General features: G+C 32.9%; 4 protein-coding genes across 10 annotated transcripts in view; 1 reads left to right on the forward strand and 3 right to left on the reverse strand.

The window, feature by feature from the left end:
• Positions 1-10,842, reverse strand: part of LOC130991337 (putative F-box protein At1g49610) — a 29,477-nt gene extending 18,635 nt beyond the window's left edge. The window contains exons 1-4 of one of the 5 annotated variants that reach the window (XM_057915484.1): positions 10,661-10,824; positions 9,697-10,548; positions 9,599-9,660; positions 8,279-9,072 (exon numbers count right to left, since the gene is read on the reverse strand). In XM_057915484.1, the coding sequence (XP_057771467.1) occupies positions 8,602-9,072; positions 9,599-9,660; positions 9,697-10,540 (1,377 nt within the window). In that variant the 5' untranslated portion in view covers positions 10,541-10,548; positions 10,661-10,824 and the 3' untranslated portion in view covers positions 8,279-8,601. Of the gene's footprint in view, positions 1-8,278; positions 9,073-9,598; positions 10,549-10,660 lie in introns of those variants that run through there. The other 4 variants (XM_057915485.1, XM_057915482.1, XM_057915483.1 and 1 more) reach the window with 4 other exon arrangements.
• The window catches only part of LOC130991342 (F-box/LRR-repeat protein At3g26922-like), a 29,675-nt gene extending 15,141 nt beyond the window's left edge, over positions 1-14,534 (reverse strand). Inside the window, exons 1-3 of one of the 3 annotated variants that reach the window (XM_057915501.1) lie at positions 14,193-14,489; positions 13,150-13,928; positions 12,107-12,712 (exon numbers count right to left, since the gene is read on the reverse strand). In XM_057915501.1, coding sequence (XP_057771484.1) covers positions 12,245-12,712; positions 13,150-13,527 — 846 coding nt within the window. In that variant the 5' untranslated portion in view covers positions 13,528-13,928; positions 14,193-14,489 and the 3' untranslated portion in view covers positions 12,107-12,244. Of the gene's footprint in view, positions 1-12,106; positions 12,713-13,149 lie in introns of those variants that run through there. The other 2 variants (XM_057915497.1, XM_057915498.1) reach the window with 2 other exon arrangements.
• On the reverse strand, positions 3,204-5,760 carry LOC130991339 (F-box/LRR-repeat protein At3g26922-like). The gene is made up of 3 exons (XM_057915489.1): positions 5,550-5,760; positions 4,491-5,437; positions 3,204-3,963 (listed from the first exon to the last, which is right to left on the reverse strand). The coding sequence occupies exons 2-3, from the start codon at positions 5,427-5,429 to the stop codon at positions 3,466-3,468; spliced, it is 1,437 nt and encodes a 478-aa protein (XP_057771472.1). The 5' UTR covers positions 5,430-5,437; positions 5,550-5,760; the 3' UTR covers positions 3,204-3,465.
• A 2,915-nt stretch (positions 14,535-17,449) lies between the features above and the next one.
• LOC130993010 (F-box/LRR-repeat protein At3g03360-like) lies at positions 17,450-19,397 on the forward strand. Its single transcript, XM_057917732.1, has 3 exons — positions 17,450-17,573; positions 17,658-18,585; positions 19,188-19,397. Exons 2-3 carry the CDS (start codon positions 17,683-17,685, stop codon positions 19,395-19,397), a joined length of 1,113 nt encoding a protein of 370 aa, XP_057773715.1. The 5' UTR covers positions 17,450-17,573; positions 17,658-17,682.
• Positions 19,398-20,177: the final 780 nt, after the last annotated feature.

Below are 20,177 nucleotides of genomic sequence, written 5' to 3' on the forward strand. Positions count from 1 at the left end.
AAAATAGGTGTAAGTGAAATAAAAGTAAAATTTATAAGGATAGTGTTAGTACAAAAAAAATAGAATAAAAATACATTTAAAAATTAAAAAATAAAATAAAAGTACAATTTATAGTTAAATGTAAAAGAAAAGATATGACATGATGATTCAAAAAATTAAATGAGATTCTTTTTCACGGATAAAAAAATGTGATAAATATGACTAAGGGGGAGTACTATCAAAATTCTTTATAGGGGTTTTAATTTATTCCGTCGCCAACCAAAACCATTGGCAATGGCATATTGCCATTTTGTCTCTCTTAATTAATACTCCCTCCGTCCCTGAAATAAGTTCATCTTTTTTTTTGGGACGTCCCCAAATAAGTTTATCTTTCTTTCTTTCTATTTTTTGACAACTACCCCAATTCTAATAATACTTTATTTATCTTACTTTTCACTTTTTCACCACTCCTAATACTAATTATAACACTTTTTTACCTTTTCATCACTCTCAATATTAATTATAACACAATTTTCTCCACTATCAATACATTTTATCAATTTTTCTTAAAACCCGTGTCGTCCCCAAAGAGAAACTTATTTCAGGGACGGAGAGAGTACCTTCTCATCAAAACCGAAGGATGTTTTCGTGATACAGCTTTTGGGGGGCTTTTTTTTGGGGGAGTGGGGGGAGTTGAGGAGGGGAGCAGTGGGGTCTAAACTCGTGACCTCACTGTTCACACAGGAGGTCGTATTGTTTGGTGTCTCCTTGGAGACCTTTTTGAGGGTTTTTAAAGGAGTATTACTTTATAAAAAGAGACTTTAAAATTGGTTTTAAAATATTTATTTATTCTTAAATTAATCTCTTTATTTTTAAAATTGAATATTTTATTAAATTTAAAATTTAAACATTAATTAAATAAAATATAATAATAAGAAAATATTACTACAATAATTGAATAAAATAAAGAGCTAGAAGAGGGGTGGAAAGAAAAAGACATTGTTGGATGAAAAAAAATGATAAATACAAGATGCGCAGTAAGAATTGATTTATCATTCATATTTGTTAGAGCTAATTTATTAACTCTATTTTATTTGTATTGTTTTTTCTTTTTCTGTTAAATATATTATATTTCCGAGAATATATCTTGTTAGTTTGCATTTGCAACATATTAAATTTGTTATGGGCCGAAAATAATTTGGTCATGGGCCGGAGTTTGGGCTCACCATCCTTAATTTTCACGCTTCATCAATAACTTCATGGCTAATTCTATTCATAGCCCCCATTTTACTCCATATAGCCTCCTATATAAAATAATAATAACAAATAATTATAAATTTACTAATTTATCCTACAACTTATAGCCTCCAAAATAAATATTTTATACTAATTCATAGCCCCAAACAATGTAAGTTTTATTCATCCAATTCTTCAACAAAGCTTCCGTCGTCCCTAACATCAAACAACCCAGATTATTTCAAGAATTTGTGTTAAAAAGGTAAAATCGAGAGTGACGCAGGTTTTGAAAAAACTGAATCAACAACGAGTAGACCGCAAGATTTAAGAGTGTAACGAAGAGAAGACAAAATCTAAAATTTTCTATACAGAAAAAAATGCTGAAGCACTAAAATAATAGAGAGAGAAGAGAAGATGAGAGAGAAATCATAGATCTTGCAATGGAGGTCGAGAGGGATTGAGAAGTTTCTACTGTTTCTCTTTCCTTTCTTTTTGTGATATTTATTATTCCATGGGCATGAAACGTGGCAATTGCAAAACTCAGCACAATTTTCAATAATTTAGCACCCAAAATAAAAAACTTTCAATCTTGATGAGAAATGAAATGAAATTCTAAGAGAAGATCAAACAACAAATGAATTTTACAAGAAGAATTTATGTGTAAATAATGAGAATGCGCATGAATTAATGGTGAAGGGTAATTTGCTTTGATTATTATATCATTTAATTTGGGGCTATAAATTAAAGGATGAAATAGTAAATTTATAATTATTTATTATTATTATTTTATATGGGGGCTATAGAGAGTAAAAGAGAGGTTATGAATAGAATTACCCTAACTTCATAAATAGAACCCAAAAATTGCACCAAATAACCAGTTTCTATGAAATTTAGTATTTTTTAATGTTTAGAACTTAGAAACTGTAATGGGCAAAATTCGTATAGCACATTTAAATAAATATTCGTGGTCCAAATAATCAGCCCAGTCCAAAAATCGAGTTAATTCCAATTAATTTGGCCCATACGCTAAGTCATTGAGGCCCAATCGCATCAAACCCTACAAAGGGCAGCGACTTGGAGGAGAAGGCAGGTCAAGGAGACAATCCCGTAAATATCGGAACGGTTAGGGTTTCACGGACGTCCCGGAATGACCACAACCGTCAAGATACCACAGTATATGAGAAAATTACTAGGTCACTCGACCCATCCAATCATTCACGCCTTAACACATTCTCTCCGCCTTCTCTCCTCACACGCATTACTCCGCCTCCACGCTCTCAATCTAGGAGATCCCAGCGACCAGTTGATCCAGGACGCCCCGGCGGATCGCTGAACGACTCTCTGATCCACCAACCCGATCGATCCGATCTAGTCGTTCTTTTTAATATATTTCAATTCTTTTCGATACGATTTCTTGTACAGTTACTGACTTGAGCGTCGGAGGCCCTTCCATCAACACCCCCACCGGTGTTCCTAGAAGGGTTCTAACGTATTTGTGGTTTCAGGTTGCTAGTGCCCACCGTCCAGGACCCGACGTCCTTATCCGTAGTTGTTGGACGTATCCCCAACAGAAACCCAAAAACTTTTTTATTCCATGGACAACTCACTATAGAAAGCTCCATCGTAATTATGTTTTTTTTTTTTTTCCTTTATTAATTTAACAGAATATTTAGTTGATAACAAAGAAAAGGGGTGACAATTTCAGTTCTCTTTTGCTTGAATACTACAGAAATCTAAATGATCGACGTTTTATATGTGAGAGAAATGAAATTGTTAACTATCATATGAAGCACTAGATTAATTTGACATTGGGAAGTAAAAGCAAGATAAACAACAATCTAGATTAACAAGAGTGCTACTAATGAAAATTGCTCTGCTTCCCTAAATAAGCAAATATATAAAGAAAATTTGAAGAGGAAACGAAAGGATATCAAGCTCAGCACATACTGCATTCCTCTGATTGAAGACATAACTTGGTAAGATCAATATTCAAAAAAGTAAATTGTGCAGTTCATGAGGTTTCATTCATAGCACTAAGAAATTCATCCAAAAGTGTCGAACTGCTCTACTGCCCTGAATAAGCAAAATACAACAACAAAATGAAACAAACAAGGTAACAAAAACTGAAACAGGGTTAAAGAAAAGTAAAATCCAACTCGGAGCATAATGCCGTCATTGCAAAATATTTACAGAAAATGTACGACAAACGCTATTACCCGTCCAAGAAGACAATCAGCTAGTTACTTGGAGTCATGTGGCATTCCTATGATTAGAGACATAACTTGGTAAGATCAATATTTCACAGAAAATCAATTGAGCAGTTGGGGAGGATCTTGGCATTCTCAGCAGTTTCTGTGATGCCAAAAACAAAGATTTTGATGGAGGTTGAGATGGCATGATTCCTTCTACTCTGAACACCAGCTTTTCTAGATTGCTCGCGTATTTTAACAGAAACTCTAGAAATGGAAATATGTTGTCATCCTCAAACCAATTAACCTCAACTGTCCTCAACTGCAGAAAGGACTTGGGAGGATATGCTTCAAACTTGAGGGAGCTCTTGGCATCAAAGTTGAGTGACTCTTGGTTTTCATGTATCCCTACTCTACATTTAAGGACTAACTTCTTTAATTGAGGGAAACTCTCAAGTAGACCTACTAATAGTTTGTCATTGAAACAAAATCCAAGTTGCAAGGACTTGACATTAGGAAAAGAGGAATTCATGCATCTCTTTGTCATAGCTCCAAGCACCTGATGTAAAACAAGTTCATGATAATAATCAGCTCACTGAAGCAAACACCAAGTAAGAAAAAAAGGCAAGCATTGATTTTTAGGGATGCAAAAATGACTTCATCAAATTAAAAGAATGTCAAACATTCCATATCATTTATGGTTACTAGTTATTACAATGCTAACATACAAGTCACAAGCTTGATGCTACAAAGTAATGCGTTATAAAAATTCTAGAATGGATTTAAAAAGCCAAAAAAGGATAGGAGTTAGTTGCATGATGAAAGTGGGAACTCTAATATAAGTGGTTCAGTTAAAGAAGCCAATGATGCAACAAAGAAAACATACAAACACCGCCATGCCATCCGAGCTGACATTCACAGATTAATTGAAGTTAGAATTAAGAAAACATGACTAACAACTATGCTAAATAAATAATGAAAACTTCATCAACATATTTAGAATTAATTTGATCTCTTCAGCCTCATTGCTACTCTATTAATACATAACAAATGCAAGACACATAAGATAGTTCAAAGAAACCGAACCTTGCTGCAACAGAACATTAATGCGACGTTTTCAACATGTTGGATGGTTGAGAGAATTCGACAGAACGCGTCTCCCAGCAAATCGTCCGGGGTAAACAAGCCATGCTCAATGTCCATCCCAGGAAAGGATTCATATTTATCAGATCCATGTAGACCAAAAAACGCAAGAGTTGCATGGGTTAAAGATGAGACATTCACCAACAAACACTTTTTATATGTAGCTCCTTGAATTTTCAAGGTTTCAAGATTTGGGGTGCAAATTCTCAGTTCTGAATCCCAACATAGATCTTTACTCCAATCATAAAACTTGAAAATCGACAACACTTTCAAACTAGTAGATCGGATACACAAGTTTTCACCTCTATCTGCAAAAGACAAGATCAAGACTTCCAACCGAGGACTACCACATAATATTTGGTTAATCACATGTTCAGTGACCCCAAAACCATTAATAATTGTTAAACTTTTGAGTTGATTCCACTGCACATTCCCATAAACTCTCAAGTTACAACCCGTAAACGATAACACTTTAAGCGATGAGCATGAGTATACACCCTGCGGCATCCAGTATATGTCGTCATTATCATTTATAATATAACGAATATGTAAGTACAATTCTTCGACCTCCTTATCCTTGGCAAATTGAAGCCACAAATCAGTACCCAAACACATGGACTCATCAAACTCATAAGCCGATTTGAACTTGAATTTCAGAAGCCTTACCCCATTCCAGCGCAATAAGGCCCGATTAACGAAGTTTTGAAGCTTTGTATCATCATCAAACCCCATAGCATCATTGTCGAAATTAAGGTAGGGTGCGGTGGTCCAAAGGTTTTTCCAGCGCTTCGACAGAAACGTTGTCCCAACAACATCGGTCATAGGCAACGACCAAAATATGTGAAATATTATCGAGTCCGGCAACTCACTGAGTCGATCCATGAAAACCTCTGAAACATAATGAAGCATCAACGAATGAAATGCACATCAAAAACTCAGAATTCACCTTAAACTAATTGGAAGCAAAATAGCACATTGTACCATCAAATTCTCGAAGATTACCTCAAGATGAACGCTTCTTCGTTCTCGAGGCTCGAGCCAACAAAACCCTTGTTTGAGCTAAAATTGAAGTGGAAAATTAAGCCTTGGAACTTGGACAGCAGATAAAATGGCAAATCTTCGAAATAAAAGATAATTATCGGAGAAAATTGATGATGGTCTGTATTCTTTTCCGAAAATTCTTTTATAAGGGTTTTAGTTTACAATAAATTATTGTATAATCCGCTATCATATTGTTACGACCCACAAATTAATTTAATAGGATTTTTTTTTATTTTTTAATTTATTTTTTAAAATAAAAATATAATTTAGTTATTTTATTATATTCTTTATATTATTTTTATTTTCTTTAATTTTTTTCACATTTTTTATTTTTATTTTATTTTTTTTAATAAAAATAATAATGTTCCAAAAAAGTTATAAAAAATAATTACCAAATAGAAAATACAATGAAACAACTAAAATTTATTTTTATTTTAAAAATAAGTAAAACAAATTAAAATTTTTTATTTAAGTCATTTGTGGGTAATCACAATATGCCTGTTTAGCATCACTTTTTTTTAAAAATAAATTACATAATTAAATAAATAGTAATTTTAAAGACTACACGACGGAGGACTCGAACCCAACACCTCATGATTTGGTCTAATTTATTAACAAACAGGGATAATGTATCTTTCATTTTTGTTAGCTAATTTATTAAGTCTATTTTATTTATATAGTTTTATCTTTTTTTTATTAAATATATATGGTTAGTTTTGCAACATGTATTAATTTGGTTACTGGCTTGGAAATAATTAAGAAAGACATACTCAAAAGCCTTCTTAGGACTTGGTCTACAAGTGTACTTTGGGCTTAAGCATGGACTTGGCTTTGATTTGGGCTTGGCTTTGATTTGGGGCTACGGGGTAAAATAGTTTATCTATAAATGGTTTTTATTTTTTATTAAGTAGGAGGCTATGAAGACTAAAAAGGGAGCTATAAATAGAATCACCCTTATGTTTTTTTGCCTTTATTAATTAAACAGAATATTTAGAGGGCGTTTGATTTGGTGGATGAGATAAGTAAGATTGATAGGATGATTAAATAATCCATTCAAATTTGGGGTGATAAATAATCACTTCATTTGATGATTGGATGCAGACCGAATTGAACGTGGATGGAGGGAGTACTATTTTAAAAGTGTTATTCGTATGTGGAAGAGGCAATCTGTTTTTTATTTTGTCACAAACCAAAACCATTGGCAGATAACCATTTTATCTCTCTTAATTAAAAAGGGACTTTAAAATTGGTTTTAAATTTTTTATTTTCATTTTACTTAAATTAACCTTTTTATTTAAAACCAAACATTTCATTAAATTTAAAATTTAAGCATTACATTGATTAAAATAAAATATAATAAAAAAATATATTACAATAATATAAATAAAATGAAGAGTTGGAAGAGGAGTTGGAAAAATAAGCATTATTAGAGGAGAAAAATGAAAAATAAAAGATGAGTAGTAGTAATTGATAAAATCGAATAAATGAAATACCTATTTATAGATAAATTTTATAATAGAAAAAAGCGAAACAACAGTTGCAATGACTAATTAAAAAAAATAGACAAAAAGAACCATTGGGATCAATTTAAAACTTAATTTTAAAATAGCACGCGCATAGCATGCACCTCATATTTCTCGACAAAAATCCGACATGAGGCTTAAAGCTTGGCACGAGCTTGAGGTGCCGCACTAGAAGGGCAGTGCGGATAGCTGGGCTCATTGTGGCAATTAGAGTCCCGTTGTGAATGCTCTAGAATATATCTTATACACTAATATAGTGACATGTATTTATTCGTATGTATAGTATTTATATTTTATTTGATAAAATATAAATATAATATTTATTATATTTAATTTTTCAATTAACAATTTGATCTATTTAATTTTTTAATTCTATTATTTTATCTCCTACCAAGATTAATTAGAAAGAATTGGTAAGACCGAAAGAGTATAATTTATTGATATATATCACATAAATTTAGTGTAATATCTAATGAATTAATATATTCTTATAAATATATAATATGTAAAATAACTTTAAAATAAAAATACAATAGGAATAAAATAGGTCATCCACATATTATGTTTAAAGCTCTTTTTATATAATAGTATAGATATATTACATTTAAGAGAATATATATTGTTAGTTTGCATTTGCAACATATATTAATTTGGTTATGGGCCGGAGTTTGGGCTCACCATCCTTCATTTTCAAGCTTCAATAACTTTATAAATAGTATCAAACCGCAAACACGTTTCTATGAAATCTATTTTTTAATGTTTAGAACTTAGAAACCCAAAAACTTTTTTATTCCATGGGCAACTCACTATAAGAAGCTCCATCGTAATTATGTTTTTTCCCCCTTTATTAATTTAACAGAATATTTAGTTGATAACTAAGAAAAGAGCTGACAATATCAGTTCTCTTTTGTTTGAATACCAACAGAAATCTATATGATCGACGTTTTATATGTGAGAGAAATGAAATTGTTAGCATATGAAGCACAAGATTAATTTGACATTGGGAAGTAAAGCAAGATAAACAACAATCTAGATTAACAAGAGTGCTACTAATGAAAATTGCTCTGCTTCCCTAAATAAGCAAATATATAAAGAAAATTTGAAGAGGAAACGAAAGGATATCAAGCTCAGCACATACTGCATTCCTCTGATTGAAGACATAACTTGGTAAGATCAATATTCAAAAAAGTAAATTGTGCAGTTTATGAGGTTTCATTCATAGCACTAAGAAATTCATCCAAAAGTGTCGAACTGCTCTACTGCCCTGAATAAGCAAAATACAACAACAAAATGAAACAAACAAGGTAACAAAAACTGAAACAGGGTTAAAGAAAACTAAAATCCAACTCCCCAGATCGGAGCATAATGCCGTCATTGCAAAATATTTACAGAAAATGTACGACAAACGCTATTACCCGTCCAAGAAGACAATCAGCTAGTTACTTGGAGTCATGTGGCATTCCTATGATTAAAGACATAACTTGGTAAGATCAATATTCACAGAAAATCAATTGAGCAGTTGGGGAGGATCTTGGCATTCTCAGCAGTTTCTGTGATGCCCGAAACAAAGATTTTGATGGACATTTAGGTGGTATGATTCCTCTTACTCTGAACACCATCTTTTCTAGATTGCTCGCGTATTTTAACAGAAACTCTAAAAACGGAAATACTTCGTCATCCTCATCCTCATCCCAAATAACCTCAACTGTCCTCAACTGCAGAAAGGACTCGGGAGGATATGCTTCAAACTTGAGGGAGCTCTTGGCATCAAAGTTGAGTGACTCTTGGTTTTCATGCATCTCGAATCCTACTCTACATTTAAGGACTAACTTCTTTAATTGAGGGAAACTCTCAAGTAGACTTACTAATAGTTTGTAGTCATTGAAACAAAATCCAAGATGCAAGGACTTGACATTAGGAAAAGAGGAAGTCATGCATCTCTTTATCATAGCTCCAAGCACCTGACGTAAAACAAGTTCATGATAATAATCAGCTCACTGAAGCAAACACCAAGTAAGAAAAAAAGGCAAGCATTGATTTTTAGGGATGCAACAATGACTTCATCAAATTAAAAGAATGTCAAACATTCCATATCATTTATGGTTATTAGTTATTACAATACTAACATACAAGTCACAAGCTTGATGCTACAAAGTAATGCGTATATAAAAATTCTAGAATGGATTTAAAAAGGCCAAAAAAGGATAGGAGTTAGTTGCATGATGAAAGTGGGAACTGTAATATAAGTGGTTCAGTTAAAGAAGCCAATGATGCAACAAAGAAAGCATACAAACACCACCATGCCATCCAAGCTGACATGCATTGAAGTTAGAATTAAGAAAACATGACTAACAACATTGCTAAATAAATAATGAAAACTTCATCAACATATTTAGAAATTAATTTGATCACTTCATCCTCATTGCTACTCTATCAATACATATATAACAAATGCAAGACGCATAAGATAAGTTTAAAGAACCGAACCTTGATGCAACAGAACATTAATGTGACATTTTCAACATGTTGGATGGTTGAGAGAATTTGACAGAACACGTCTCCCAGAAAATCATCCGAGGTAAACAAGCCACGCTCGGTGTCCATCCCAGGAAAGTCCACATCGTATACATCAAAGCAATGTAGACCAAAAAACGCAAGAGTTGCGTGGGTTAAAGATGAGACGTTCACCAACAGACACTTTTTATATGGAGCTCCTTTAATTTCTAAGGTGTGAAGATTTGGGGTGCAAATTCTCAGTTCTGAATCCCAACATAGTTCAGCACAAAATTGAAAATACCTGTGAATCGACAGCACTTTCAAACTAGTAGATTGGATACACAAGTTTTCACCTATATCTAGAAAAGACATGATCAAGACTTCCAACCGAGGACTACCACACAATATTTGGTTAATCACACGTTCAGTGACCTCATCACCATTAATAATTGTCAAACTCTTGAGGTGATTCCACTGAACATTCCCATAAACTCTCAAGTTACAATCCTCAAACGATAACACTTTAAGCGATGAACATGAGTATACACACTGCGGCACCCAGTATATGTCGTCATTATCATTAATTTCAAACAGAATATGTAAGTATAATTCTTCGACCCCCTTATCCTTGGCAAATTGAACCCACAAATCAGTACCCAAATACATGGGCTCATCAAACTCATAACCCGATGTGAATTTAAATTTCAGAACCCTTAACCCATTCCAGCGCAATAAGGCCAGATCAACGAAGTTTCGAAGCTTTGTATCCTCTTCAAACCCCATAGCAGCATTGTCGAAATTAAGGTAGGGTGCGGTGGTCCAAAGGTTTTTCCAGCGCTTCGATAGAATCGTTGTCCTAACAACATCAGTCATAGGCAACGACCAAAATATGTGAAATATTAACGAGTCCGGCAACTCACTGAGTCGATCCATGAAAACCTCTGAAACATAATGAAGCATCAATGAACGAAATGCGCATCAAAAACTCAGAATTCACCTTAAACTTATTGGAAGCAAAATAACACATTGTAGTATCAAATTCTCGAAGATTACCTCAAGATGAACGCTTCTTCGTTCTCGAGCCAACAAAACCCTTGTTTGAGCTAAAATTGAAGTGGAAAATTAAGCCTTGGAACTTTTTTGGACAGCAGATAAAATGGCAAATCTTCGAAATAAAAGATACTTATCGAAAGAAATTGATGATGGTCTGTATTAAGTATTTTCTAAAAATTCTTTTATAGGGGTTTTAGTTTACAATGGATTATTGTATAATCCGCAGCCACATTGTTACCGTCAGGATGCCACAATTTTATGTGTGTCATTGTGTCCCATTCTTATATCTATTATTTTAAAAAATATTTTTTTATAAAAATACAATTTATGGAGTATGATACTATGAATTATATTTAATTTTTATTTTAAAAAATTAAAATTTTTAAAAAGTACTCCTATATATCATGACTTTGAATTTATCAACCTATTACTCCATCCGTCCACGAAATGAGTACCCATTTGTGGACGGCATGGGTTTTAAGAAATGTATGGAGAGTAGTGTGAATAGTTTAAGAGTCCCACTTTTTGAGTGTATTAATTAAAGAGATGTGTGGAGTACACTTGCCAAAAAGGGAAATGAATACTCATTTCGTGGACGGACGAAAAAGGAAATATGAGTACTCATTTCGTGGACGGAGGGAGTATTAACTAATAAAAGTGAAATTAAATGATAAAAAATAATTATATACCATAAATCGATGGAATAAACCCTAGTTAATAATCACAAAATTAAACTAAAGTATATAAAGTTGAAATTGAAGAAAAAATATATAAGAAAATAAATAAAATTGAAAATGGGACACAAAGTGAGACATAAAGTGTGGTACACTGAATCTCATTCCGTTACCACCCACACCCGCAAACTAGTTTAACAAGAAAAATTTTAATTTGTTTAATTTGTTTTTTAAAATGAAAATAGAATTTAGTTATTTTATTATATTCTTTATATTATTTTTATTTTCTTTAATTTTTTTTTTACATTTTTTATTTTTATTTTATTTTTTTACTAAAAATAATAACATTGTAAAAAAGTTAAAAATATAACTACAACGCAAAGAATATAATAAAATAACTAAATTTTATTTTGATAAGACACGACTCTTAATTAATGCAAAATGAGTAGAGAGAGACACATCATGTTATATAAAATTTCTCAAAGTATAAAGAGACAATTTTTTGTGAACGTCTCAAAATAACAAAAAATGACTAATTTTTGTGAACGAGTGAAGTATAAGTTAAGAGAAAATAGTATGTAAATAAATTAAAATTGTAAATATTATTTAAATAAATTAAAATTAAAATTGAAATTTTGTTCTCTTTAATCTCCATGCCCAAAAGGCATAGACCATTGTTCCATTGTTTACGTATATATTAACTTAATCCAAAAGTTTAAATTTGCTCTGCCGCCCTCAATATAATCCCCAAAATAAAATGAAACAGAGGAAAGAAAATCTGAAACATGACAATGCTCATTGCAAAATATTTACAGGAAATTTACAACAAGCTATTACCCATTCTAAGAAGATTATGAGTTTACCAGAAATCATGCTGCATTCCTATGATTGAAGACACAACTTGACAACATCAATATTCGGAGAAAATAAATTGTGCAGCTAGCGAGGATCTCGGCATTCTCAGCAGCCTCTGCGATGCTACACGCAAGGAATTAGATGGGTGTGCAGGTGGCAAGGTTCTTTTTACTCGGAACACCATCTTTTCTAGTTTACTGGCGAATTTCAACAGAAACTCTAGTAATGAGAATATGGTGTCACCCTCAATCCAAGTAACCTCAACTGACCTCAACTGCAGCACAAAGGACTTGGGAAGATTTGCTTCAATCTCGAGATAGCTCTCAGGATCAACATTCAGTGCATCTCGATTATAATGGCCCCTGTCATCCGCTCTAACTTTAACGACTAACTTCTTCAATAGAGGGAAAATCTCAATCATGCCTACAAAACATCGCTGTTTAATGAAATGAAATTTGAGCTGTAAGGACTTGACATTAGGAGAAGATGAATTCACGCATCTCTCTATCATAGCTCCCAGCACCTGTTGTAAAAATAAGTTTTACAATAAGAGGATGAGCTGATTGAAGCAAAGACCAAGTAAGATACAAGGCGAAACATTGATTCAAAGGAATGCAACAACAATTGACTCAAAATAAAAAAGGGTCCATAATTAGTTCAAAGCTAATCCCAAATAATGCGAAATCTACTTGGTAATGCATAAAATCTTTGTAATGTGATCAACAAGGCAAAAAAAAGGATGGGATTTTATTGCCAGATAAATGCGATAACCTTAATATAACTGATTTAGTAAAGAAGCCACAAAAAGAAAAAACATACAAACATGGCCACAACATCCATGCAATCAAGAGAAAATGATCAATTGGTATGCCTAATAAACAATGAAATCTTTATGAGTGTGAATGTTGCTGTGCATTAATCTTTAATAAATGTACAAAAGATAGTTCAAAGAAACCAAACCTTGAAACAACACGACACTAATGTGACGTTTTCAACATGTTTGATGCTTGGAAGAATTTGACCAAATAAATCTCCAAGAAAATGGCTTGTTGGTAAAGAGCCATCTATCCCAGAGAGGTCGTCACAATATTTTTCATCAAATTCATGAAGACAAGAAAACCCAAGAGTGGCATGAATTAAAGATGAGACATTCATAAACAAACACTTTCTATATGGAAGTCCTTTAACATCTAATCTTTCAAGATTTGGGGTCCAAATTCTCAGCTCTGCCGTACTATAAGATTCATCAGAATAGGAATCTAAATACCGGTAAATCAACAGCTCTTTCAAACTGGCAGATCGGATAACCAAGCTTTTACCACATTCTAAAAGAGACATGATTAAGACTTCCAACCGAGGACTCCCACACAATATTTGGTTAATCACATGTTCCGTGACCCCAAAGCCATCAACAATTGTTAAACTCTTGAGATGATTCCACTGCACATTCCCCTTAATTCTAAAGTAACAATTCGTGATCGATAACACTTTAAGAGACGAGCATGAGTATAGATACTGTGGCACCCAATATACGTTGTGTTCTCCATCATCAGCCCAAAATATCTCATCTATCACCCTATGCAAGTATAATTCTTCGACTTCATATTTCTTGGCAAATCGCACCCACAAATCAACATCCCCATTTATTGATTTATTTTCACCAGTATCAACCTTGAATTTCAGAACCTTTACCCCATCCCAGCGTAATAAAGGCCGCTGCACGGAGTTTCGAAATTGTTCTGTAGTATCAAAACTCGAATCAGTTTCATCAAAATTAAGGAAAGGGGTGATGGTCCAGAGGTTTAACCAGCGCTTTGACAGAATTGTTGTCCTAACAACTTCCCACATAGGCAACAACCAAAATATGTGAAATATAACAGAGTCGGGCAACTCACTGAGTCGATCCATCTTCAAAATCAAATCATCTAAAGCATAATCTAACTCAAAATCCAACTAAACATATTCGGAGCAACAACACATACTGTCAAATTCTCGAAGATTACCTCAAATGAACGCTTGCTGCAGCCCCAAATTGCCCTAGTTTGAGCTAATCAACAATTTGAGCCGAGCTAGAGAAAGAGCTTGTTCAACGAGGGGATCGAGACGGAGCAAGCGCCAACAAGTAAGGGGCGAAAGGATCCATGGTGGCCGCGACTAGAAGCGACAGAGGCGGCGGCGGAGTCGGTGAATCTGAAAAAAATCAATTGACAATGGCGGCGGAGGGTTGGGAATTGGAGATACAGAGGGTTTATGTGTATTTCAAGTGGGACCCACCATTTCCACAACTACCAAGGCAGTAGTAGCTCAAGTGCTCAACCTCATTTATTTGCTACCCCTGTTCAAATATTACACCACTGGATCTTCGCCACATTATTAAAGTGCTCTCTATGTTCACAAAAAATATGTCATATCGTGAACCCGATACAAATTTTAATAAAATGTAAGTGAAATTTTTAATCGAGTAATAGTCTCACTTTCGTGAGTTTCTAATCAGTTCAAACTCAAATATTATTTTATACAAATATCTGATAAATCGAATTCAAATTCAAGCTCAAATTCGACATTATTTAGTTCTGTGCACGAGCCAAGCTTGAACTGTCAGTACTCGCCTCGCCTCTACTCGTTTACGACCCTTGTGGTATTTGTTGCCTAACTTAATTAGTTTGTAAATGAGAGAGGGAGAAGAGATAGTGAAACGAGATATGAAAGTGAGAGAAGCCATAAATAAGAGGGGTATAATTGAAAATAATAAAATATATTAAGGTTATTTTGGTAAATTTATTGTTTCTTATAAGTTGATGGGAAAATAAATTGGGGTGGGGGAATTTTTTTTTTTTGAGAGTTTATAAGCTCTTGGAACTTATTTTTACACCTTATAAGCTGTTTCACAACTTATTTTACCAAACACTTTAGAAGAGCTTATAAGCTCTTAAACAGTTTATAAGCTGTTTTAAATAGCTTATAAGCTCAGCCAAACACTCTCTATGAATGTACACAGTGTAGTGTGGCTCTGGTTTATTTTGTATTTATTAATTAATTAATGGAGTACGATTAATCAATTACTCAATCATTTATTTTATTTATATAAAAATTGAAGGAAAATGTGTAATTAAATAAAAAAGATAAAGTGTCATAAGTGCCTAACCCGACCCGCGTGCCTGATCCTATCCGGCACGCGACCCGCGCTCTTGACCCTACCCAGTCCGCCCAATTAAGGGCAAAAACGTCCCAAAGCTATAAAAATGGCCAACATTTATATTTTTTCAATGAGTGGCCATAATTTGTGTTTTATGATTCATTTTGGCTATTTCAAAATTTTACTCTAAAAAAATTACATGATTGTTTAATTTTAATTATTTAAATTATAATAATTTTTAATACAATTAAGGAGAAGGAAATTTGTAAATAAAAAATTAGTTATATATCCTAAAATTAGAATTTAAAATATATTATATAGATTTATTTAATTATGTGTACAAATTATTTATTTATTTATATAAACAAATTTGTTATTATATTTTCTTTTTTATATTATTTGTATTTTTCAAACATTTTAATTAATTTTTGGCTGTTTAAATATGAACTTTTAATAATATAATACAATTTGAACTTTAAAGAGCCCAAAAGTATTATATTAAATGATTGTTATTAATTTTGTTATATTATATTAATGGTTTAGTGTTATTTGTTCAAAATGAGATTGACTTAAATTATTTGCTTTACATTCTATAATGTATTCAATTGTTATTATACAATACTCATTAAATTTAAAATTATACTCATCAATTTTTTTTGGAGGAGATATACTCATCAAGTTGATAATATTGTTGTTATACATTATTTTAAATCAAATATTAATATTTAAATTAACATAATTTTTTTTGTTACTAATTAATCTAACTAATAAGTAATGATATTTTTACCTAATTTAAAATTTTAAAAATAAATAAATATATCTTGTGATGAGTCTGATGACCTACTAGATGCAAATTAGAATTAAGTCGACAGTTGCAAATTAAAGAAGAACATATAAACACACAAAAGAAGATCACTCTCTTTTAGCATTAGATTAGGAGTTAGGACTCCTCATACGATTAGGGTTTCTTTAGTTTTCTACTAGTATTCATATGTTGCTTGAGGCTTGCAAAACAGACGGATCGTGTCGTGTTTATTGTTGCATCAACTCTTCTTTATCAGGTAAACTTCGACACTTTCATAGTATGTGTTAATATTAATATTACTTCGGATATATATATGTTTAGGTAAATATTTGTGTTGGTTATGTTTCAGAGGTTTAGATTTTGCCGAATAGGAAGATGGCAAACTCAAATTACATGTCAACATCATGACCGGCTGAGCGAGCTGCCCGACGCCCTAATCTTCGAGATGTTTCGGTTGATGCCGATGACAGATGTGGAGAAAATCCATCTGGAGATGAAGCTGTGCTTGATTCGGCGACGAATCTTTTCTTACATGGGGAGAATGATGGAGATGCGAAGCCCCATTAGCACATCTAGAGAAATTTGATTGTCTTCTTCCAATTAAGTCATATACCATGCTTAGGATAAACATAATTTAGTTTTAGTACGTACCTTTTATTTAGAACAATAACTTAGATTGATTTGAAAATTAGGATAAAAAAAAATAGGTTTGCAAAAATATGACTCAAATTAATAAATAATGCACACACACGATGATTTTCAACCCAATTTAAGGGTTTGGGATTTACTTGAAACTAAAATGGGCCGAAAACTAAATTTTCGAATTTGAAAAAGTATGATACTAATTATATATAATGGGGCCGAAAATTGTTTTTTCATGGTTGTATTACTTATTAATTAGTGTCTTAATTTTGCAACCCCAAAATTTTCAAAGTTTATTTCTTTGTTCACCTAAAAACCTCTATCTTTTAGCATTAGATTAGCACTCCTTATGCGATTAGGGTGTCTCCTAATTTTGCAAGCTCAAAAACTTTTTATCCTAATTTTCAAATCTTGTTTTATTGACCTAAAAACCATCTAACCATCCTTTAGCGTTAGATTAGGACTCTTTATTCGATTAGGGTGTCTCCTAATTTAGCAAGCTCAAAAACTTTTTATCCTAATTTTCAAATCTTATTTTATTGACCTAAAAAATCATCTAACTATCTTTTAGCATTAAACTAGGACTCCTTAGCCAACTTCAATTGTCGGCCCATTTAAAGAATTTATATCCTAGTCGAAACCAAAATGGGGCTAAACTAATTAAAATGGGTCGACAATTGTCTTGCAAGTATATTACTTATGTTAATTAGTGGCCTACTTTTGCAAGCCCAGAAGAGTCATCTTAATGTCCATATAATCTATATTATTAACCTAAAACAAGCGTTAGGGTTTCTTGCTCAGGTAAACTTCGACACTTTGATAGTATGTGTTATTGCTTCGAATGTGTTTAATTAGGTAAAAATATTTGTGTTTGTTATGTTTCAGACGTTTTGATTTTGCCGATTACGAGATGACAAACTCAAAGAGATGCAAATATCATGACCGACTGAGCCAGCTGCCCGACGCCCTAATCTTCGAGATGTTTCGGTTGATGCCGATGACAGATGTGGTTAGGACATCAGTTCTATCCAAGCGCTGGAGAAACCTTTGGGCCAACACCCCCTTTCTTAATTTCGACAACGATACTATGTTGTTTGATGATGATAGGCTTCGGAAATTTGTTGATAGGGCTTTATCTCTCTGGAAAGGGACTAGGGTTTTGAAATTCAAGTTTCAAGCGAGTCGTCGTGTGGCTGGTGATGATTCAATATACAGTGATGTTGATTCGTGGGTGAGTTTTGCGGAGACACGTGGAGTCGAAGAATTGTATTTATGCTTGGACTGGGATTGCTCGTATAGCGTGCCTCAGTGTCTCTACTCATGCTCATCTCTTAAAGCCTTAAAGCTCTTAGATTGTAACTTGAAGATTTTTGGGAATGTGCAGTGGAATCAACTCGACAGTTTAAGTTTATGTTTGAGGATGGTGAATGGACATACGATTAACCAAATATTGTCGGGTAGCCCTCGGTTGAGAGTCTTCATTTTGGGATGTATAGACATAGATGGAAACTTGAGTATCCAATCAAATAGTTTGAAACAGCTCGGGATTCTCAACTTGAGAGGAAGTGAAGATTATGCGGTTTCGGAGCTGAGAATCTGTACCCCAAATCTTAAAATATTAGAACTCAGAGGGGTCGTTAATCTATATGCTAAGTGTTTGCTAATGAACGTATCATCTTTATCCCATGCAACTCTTGGATTACATGGAATCGATTCTCATGAGTATGGCTTGTTTTCTGGAAAAGCATTGAGTCAAATTCTTCCAACCATTCAACATGTTGAAGACGTCATATTATCAGACTGGAGCGCCAAGGTTTGGTTAATTTCTTTGCATTAATGTCTTCAATGGCTTACATTTATTGCATTTCTTTGTTGCTTCAATGGCTTCTTCATGTTTGACCTAGTAGGTTTTGCTCTATATGTCATTAGCTTATAACCAATTGCAGCAATGCACTTAGGTGAAATATCATGCTTGTGACTTATATGTTTGTATAGGGAGTTAGATTAATTGTTTTTACGACAGTAACTTAGACTGATTTGGAAACTAATGCAAAAATTTGCGGGCTTGCAAAAGTAGGACACTATTCAATAAGTAATGGATATGCAGGACAATTCCCGGCCCAATTTAAGGCTTTACTCTGAGGTTTGAATGTTGCAGACATTAGTCAAACTTTTAAAATGGGCCGCGAATTGTTCTGCGGATGCATTACTTATAAATTATCCTACTTTTGTAAGTCAAAAATTTTTTTATCATAGTTTTCAAACCAGTCTAAGTTATTTTTTAAAATCCTCTAACTCTTAGTGTAGCAGAGAATTCCTATATAGCATCTCCTTGAATTAATTTGCTTGACTTTTATCTTCCTTGATTTTTTGCTTCAATCAGCTGATTATGAAATCAAACATATTGCTTTACAGGGGCTCAGAGCTATGAAAATGGATTCATCTTTTCCTAATGTCAAATCCTTAGAGCTTAGATGTTGTTCATATGACTACAAACACGTAGTAGGTGTTCTTCAGATTTTCCCTAAGTTGGAGAGATTAGTCCTTAAATACCATAAAGGAGATGGTCACCACCAAGATCAAAGAGAATCACTCAATCTACCCGAGTCCTTTGTTTACAGTTGAGGTTACTTGGGCTGAGGGTGACGACGTATTTCTATTGATTGAGATTCTGCTAAAATACGCGAGCAAGTTGGAAAATATTGTGTTCCGATTAATAGAAACCAAGTCACCTTCACCATCAGATTTTGTGTTTTTGTTGTCACAGAAGCTGCTGGGAATGCGAAGATCCTCAACCAACTGCACCATTGATATCACCAAGCTTCCTTCACAAATTTTGCAATGACTACATGTTTTAATTCTTCTTTCCTATATTATTTCTTTTCACCAAGTTTCCTTCACATATTTTGCAATGACCTCTTGTTTTAATTTTTATTTCCTTGATTCTTTCTTTTGGAGATTGTGTGTGCTTAATTATTCAAGGCATGTACTAGAGCTATTTTACACTTTTGGATTAAGTTGATGCTCTTTTGATATGTTGCACATTTGTTAACTTAACGCTATGAATGAAACTATACGATCTAGTGCCTTAGATAGTTAGTAGTTAATTAGTTTTTAAATTGGAATTCGAAAAGCTATGAAAAATCGAAAATCATGGGGAAGTGCAATTTTCGATTGTTTTATATTTGGTGTAAAAATAAATAATTTATATGTATTTTTTAATTATAATTGTTTTTAAGGAAATTAAGAAACCATTTTGATTTATTTTGGATCTTCTTAATGCTAAAATATTTTTTTAGAAGTTTATAATTTGTATTAATTATAATATAAATTTGTAGATGAATAATTAGTCGTGTTTGTGTATGAATTTTAATATTTACTCACATATGCATATTAAATATTTTA

The sequence above is a fragment of the Salvia miltiorrhiza genome, chromosome 7 (assembly GCF_028751815.1).
Source record: "Salvia miltiorrhiza cultivar Shanhuang (shh) chromosome 7, IMPLAD_Smil_shh, whole genome shotgun sequence".
NCBI classification, from domain to species: domain Eukaryota; kingdom Viridiplantae; phylum Streptophyta; class Magnoliopsida; order Lamiales; family Lamiaceae; genus Salvia; species Salvia miltiorrhiza.